Genomic DNA, 5,565 nt, shown 5'->3' with positions numbered 1-5,565 from the left:
GAAGCTTGGCCACTCCAACACCCAGCAGTGGGAACGCCTGTGCCCAGGCTCCCCCTGGGGTAAATAATCTCCATCAGTCAGGCAGAACAAGGTGTTTGAACGCGACACTTTCAGCTGCTGCCCTGCACTTTTGGGGATGGTTTTCAGGGAAAATGGACCAGAGTATCACAAATTGGTCAAAGGATCCACACTTTAGGATAAAGCAGAAGCTGCTTCCTAGAGATGAGAGCGAGTGAAAGTGGGACCCATCCCCTTGCCTTTGCTGTCCCCATCACAGCTCCTGCTCGGGAGCGCAGTACCAGCGGGTGTTTGGTCTCCTCAGACTCGGCTCCCACCCCGCTGTGTGTGGGTTATCCCCCCGTGTCCCCCCACACGTGTGGCCCTGCGCCGGGGTCCCTGCGGCCTCAGCACACGTGGCGGCGGCTCTGGGCTCACCCTGTCAGCTGGATTGCAAATGAGTCCCCATCAAGTTAATTGCCCAGCCTCTCAAAGCCTGAAACGAAACATTCAAGCTGTCGCTCGCAGGCGCTGAGCGATCTCCTCCCGCCCGGCAAAAGGCAATTCCGGCTGTCCAAGCGGAGGGAAGATGGATTCCCCGGCTTGGGGCAGCACCGGGAAGGAGCAGCTGGTGACAGTGCCCGTGGGTCGAGTCCCCAGCACAGCCCCTGGCTGAGCAAACCCTGAGCCGCAGAGAGCCTTTCCTCGCTCTGGTACTGAAAGGGCTGAATGTGCCTGTGAGAACCTTCCTGGAGTGAAGTTCACTCAAATCCTGGCTCTCCTTGGCTGCTGGGGTGTGAGTCTCCAAGGGGGACCCTGAGGTCCTGCAATGCCGAGGCATTGCCTCCCTGGGCATGTTGTCAGCTCCTGCTCCTCAGGGAAAGCTCCTGCTTGAAAAAATATCCCCTGAAGCAGCACCGGTGTAACTCCAGGGTGTCTCTCAGACCTGACCGGCTTCTTCTTGGCCTTGCAGTGACAGAGAGTCCCGGAGGGGAAATGCATCCTGAATGGGGCTGAGGCCCCCTGCTCGGGAATATGCAGCCTCGGCACCGCAGAGGCAGCACCAGGGCAGCGGCCGGCGCACGGCGGGATGGTGGCAACCTTCAAGATCGCCGTGCTGGGAGCCCAGGGCGTGGGCAAGAGTGCCATAGTCCGGCAGTTCCTGTACAACGAGTTCAGCGAGGTCTGTGTGCCCACCACGGCCCGCCGCGTCTACCTGCCCGCCGTCGTCATGAACGGCCACGTGCACGACCTGCAGATCATGGACTTTCCCCCCATCACCGCCTTCCCTGTCAACACCCTGCAGGTAGGGGGGCACCCGAGGGGGCCTCCACCTCTGCGGGTCTCCGGTGACCTCTGTGGGGTTCTGGCTGTTAAACTCTGTGGGGTTCCAGTTCTGCCTCTTCCGGGGATGATTCTCCCTCCACATCAGGGTTTGATTGCTAAATAAGGGATTGTGTCCTCGTGGATGCTGGCTGAGCAGGTCCAGGGTGAAGTGTGTTTTAAAGTTTGGTGACAACAAACACAAGAGAGGTGGCATCCCAGTCCAAGGAGCGTGGCTCTGGCATTGCCCACAGCCGCACCCAGCTGGGATCTTGGAGCACTGGGATCCAGTTCCGTGGCTGTCAGGGCCAAAACCAGAGCATTGGGGTGAAAAACAGGGGTTAATGGAGAGTCCCTTGATGCACCCACTGCCCAAGCCAGGCAGAGCTTGTCCCCTCCTGGGGGTGGCCATCACCCCCTCCAGCATTGCCTGGGCTTGCTCTTGGTCTGCTGAACCCACCAGTTCCTCCTCTACCCCCTCAGGTGCTTCCAAAGCAGCCCCAAAAGGCAGTGTGGGGTTGGAAAGTGTTGCCACCAGTGCCCACCACTTCTGGATGGAGTTAATGGGGGAAAAGGGGATCTTAAGCTCATGCCATAGCCCCGGTCCTGGGGGCATAGCTGTGTCACCACTGTGGGGAAAGGAGCTGGAGGTCCCCAGCTATGGCTGTAGCCACGCTGGAGGGCAGTGCCACCAGTGGGGACGATTCAATTAATTACAGTGTCCCCATGCCTGACGGGGACAGGGTCACAGAGGCCATGTAGTGCTCCAAGAGCCCCTGTGCCATCGGGCAGGGGGTGAAACGAGCACTCCAGAGGCGAGGAGAAGGTTTAAAAATTAATAGGTGAGTGCAGGGAACGAAAGGTCGGCGTGAGAAACAGCCCGAAATAGCAAAGGGTAATTTATTGACATGGCAGCCGGTGCTCACACACTCCATTAACTCCCTGCCTTGCTGCACTCCAGAGGAAGCGGCCGGTGGGAACAGATGGAGGTTTCCAGGGAAGAGAGGGTGAGCAGAGGGATGGCTCCGAGGGGAAAGGAGAGGGCTGTGGTGAGGAATACAGCTCTGTCTGCCGGGAAACATCTCCGGGCTCAGCGCCGTGCCAGGAGAAGCATCCCTGCAGTGCTATCCTGGGAGAGGAGCAGGAGCCAGTGGCTCTCTGACATCCTGCTCCCGCAGTGCAACACTTCTCCAGCTCCAGCATCCCGGGAAACCTGCACTGCGTGAGGAAAACCATCCTGACATGGCAGCACCGGGGCAAGCTGCCCCCAGCACGGGGAAATGGCTGCAGTTTGTCCATGTCCCAGGTGTATCAGGACTCAGAGTAACCCGGAGGCTGCTGCTCCATCCTCCTGCGTCTCTGAGCCTCAGGATCTCCCAGCATCTCCTCCCCTCGGTGGGCAGAGAGGGGCTGGGTCACTGCTCCCCCCCAGCTCCTTCCCGTGCTGCCCTCTGTGACGGAGATCAACCCACACCCCGAAACTCCCCTTTCCCCAGGTCCCTTTGGTCCCAGGTCCTCTTATTTTGGCTCATTTTGATGATCAGCTCAGGAAGGGCTGATTCACGGTTCTGAAGGGGTTTGCTTGGGAAGAAGTGATGCTTTTCCTCCTTGGAGAACCTTTCTCCTTTCCAGAAGCCCTCAGGAGGGTTTTGCAGTGCTGCCTGCAGGGGCTAAGCCATTCCCAGTCCCACTGCTGGGATGGGGAAGTACCTGGAAGTGAGGCAGGTTTTCACTCTTACAGCACGGGAAAAAAAATCCCATTGTTCCCAGAAACCCAAAAATTTCCTGAGAGCGTATATTTCTTACAGCTCCAGATTTTGGCTGTGGAGAGGCCACTTCTGCCTGCTTCTGCCCTGGATCCCCATCTTGCTCTCACAGACTCAGTTCCTGAGCAGCCTCTGCTCCTCTCTTGTCCCCATGTCCCCTCCAAACAGACCTGCTGTCACCTTCCCCCTCTGACCCACAGAGCTGCTGGTCCATCACCCTCAGACCTCAGATGGAGCTCAGCATCCTCCTCACCTGCCCTGCCCCAGAAACTAGAGTGCATCACTAATTAACACAGCTAATTAGCAGCTCTGGAGGATGAAGCTTTTACAGCCAGGGCAGGGGGCTGCATTGAGCCCCACTCCCAGCTGTAACCCTCATTCAGGAGTGGAACTGGGGCTGACAAATCCTGTTTCCTCTCCCCTGGGTTACCAAGGGGGATAAGGGATCTCTGGAGATGGGGAAATGGCTGAAGAGCTGTGGGGGCAGACACGGATGGGCCAGGGCAGAGCAGAGGTCAGTGCTGGGTGTCGGGGCTGGAGAATGTGCAGCCCCCTGCTTCCTGCTGGCACAGCAGCCTCCTTGGGGTGCCCATCCCCAGAACAGGGCAGGGCAGGGCAGCACAGGGCATCCCCCAGGCACGGCAGCAGGGCTGAGCCAGGATTGATCCCTCTCTGCACCTTGCAGGAGTGGGCGGACGTGTGTTGCAGGGGGCTCCGGAGCGTCCATGCCTACATCCTGGTCTATGACATCTGTTGCTTTGACAGCTTCGAGTACATCAAAACCATCCGCCAGCAGATCCTGGAAACAAGGTAGGGATGGCTTTGGGATGGTGCATCCTGCCCTGCAGCTCCTGGAAGGGTGGCACAGCCCCATGGCTCCTGGCAAGGGGGTACAGCATCAACGGGGCACATCTTGGCACCAGAGATGAGATATTAGACTGGCACAAAGCCCCTTTGCAGGGCTGGGAGCCCAAAAACCAAGAGAAGAGCAGGTGTGCCCTGTGGGTGAGCCCTGAGTGAGCAGCTGGAGATGGCATGAAGAGTGGCTGGCCATGGCATCCTCCACTTGGCAAGCCACAGCCACGAGCCCGTTTGGGATGGGTTGAGCTCTGCGGGCTGGTGGATTGTCACGCCGTGCCCTGTCCCCTTCCCTCCTCCAGGGTCATCGGCACCTCGGAGACGCCCATCATCATCGTGGGCAACAAGCGGGACCTGCAGCGGGGCCGGGTGATCCCGCGCTGGAACGTCTCCAACCTGGTGAAGAAGACGTGGAAGTGCGGCTACATCGAGTGCTCGGCCAAGTACAACTGGCACATCCTGCTGCTCTTCAGCGAGCTTCTCAAGAGCGTGGGCTGCGCCCGCTGCAAGCACGTCCACACCACCATCCGCTTCCAGGGCGCCCTGCGCAGGAACCGCTGCACCATCATGTGAGCCCCCCCTGCCCCGAGGGACCTGCCCACCCCCGGTGGCCGCCAGCGGCTCCGCTCTCGGGGCGGTGGGAGCTGTGCTGGAGGCACCTTGGGGGATGCTTCCCCTGCGGTGACATTTGGGGACGGGGCACCTTGGGCAGGGCGATGCGGTGGCCAGGCTGGAGCAGAGGGGTGGCCAGGCTGCCTGGAGGTGGGGAGGGGTGAGGGAGGTCCTTGGCTAAACCCCTGAGCTCTCTCCAAGGCTCCAGGGGTTATATATGGTACTGGAGGGTGGAGGAGGTGCCTCAGAGGGTGCCCAGATTTTGGCTGTCGGTTCATCCTTGCCCGTTCCTGCCCAAGGGCAATGCTTGCTGCTGCCTGCCTGACCTCACCTGCCTCTGGAAGGGAATTATCCAGCACCTGTATCCTGGTGTTCTGGGGCTGGTTCCATCTCTGGGGCAAAGGGAAACAGGAGTCCCGTTTTTCCCCCTGTGGAGCTGGGATTTCTCCCTTTGGAAGCCAGAGCAGCCAGGTTACACGGGCTGTCTTTTGGCTCAGTTGGGTCAGATTTCCAGGTGGAATTCCTGGATGAAAGCAAGAAAGGGGGAAAAAAATACTAAGCCCCAGTCCTGCCCCTGACATCCCCAGGATGCTGAGGGCTGCCTTCCCAGGGCTCTGAGCTCCCCTCCACCCCAGCACAGCCCGGGAAGGCTTCTCCTCCCCCCAGCCTGGGAACACCAAATAATCTGGGAACACTCCTTGCCGGGCAGGTCACCCCTCTGCTACCTCTCATCCTGGGCTCAGCAGGTGACCAGCTTTGCACGGCTTCACCCCAAACCCCCGGGGTGACCCGGGCAGGTGGGCAGCCCCTGTGCCACCGCAGCCACCGGCAGTGCCACCAGGTCCAGCCCCGCCGGGTTTCCCCACAGGGATGTCGCCTCAATCCCGGTGAAACACGGCCGTGGCAAGGCAGCCTCGGCAGCAATGGGGAGCTGGAGCAGCATTTCCAGTTGCATTCCTGGATTTTTTTTTTCTCTCTGCCTATCCCTAATAGGAAAGTCAGCCCCACA

General features: G+C 59.7%; 1 protein-coding gene across 1 annotated transcript; it reads left to right on the top strand.

Annotated features, from left to right (window-relative positions):
* Positions 1 to 1,087: 1,087 nt before the first annotated feature.
* On the top strand, positions 1,088 to 4,517 carry RASL10B (RAS like family 10 member B; the record flags this gene model as incomplete). The annotated part of the gene is made up of 3 exons (XM_082294524.1): positions 1,088 to 1,303; positions 3,772 to 3,896; positions 4,247 to 4,517. 3 exons carry the CDS (start codon positions 1,088 to 1,090, stop codon positions 4,515 to 4,517), a joined length of 612 nt encoding a protein of 203 aa, XP_082150650.1.
* Positions 4,518 to 5,565: the final 1,048 nt, after the last annotated feature.

The sequence above is a fragment of the Coloeus monedula genome, assembly GCF_965178545.1.
Source record: "Coloeus monedula genome assembly, chromosome: 20".
NCBI classification, from domain to species: Eukaryota; Metazoa; Chordata; class Aves; order Passeriformes; family Corvidae; genus Coloeus; species Coloeus monedula.
The sequence above is the reverse complement of the archived record's forward strand: the minus strand, read 5'-3'. Positions and strand labels throughout refer to the sequence as shown.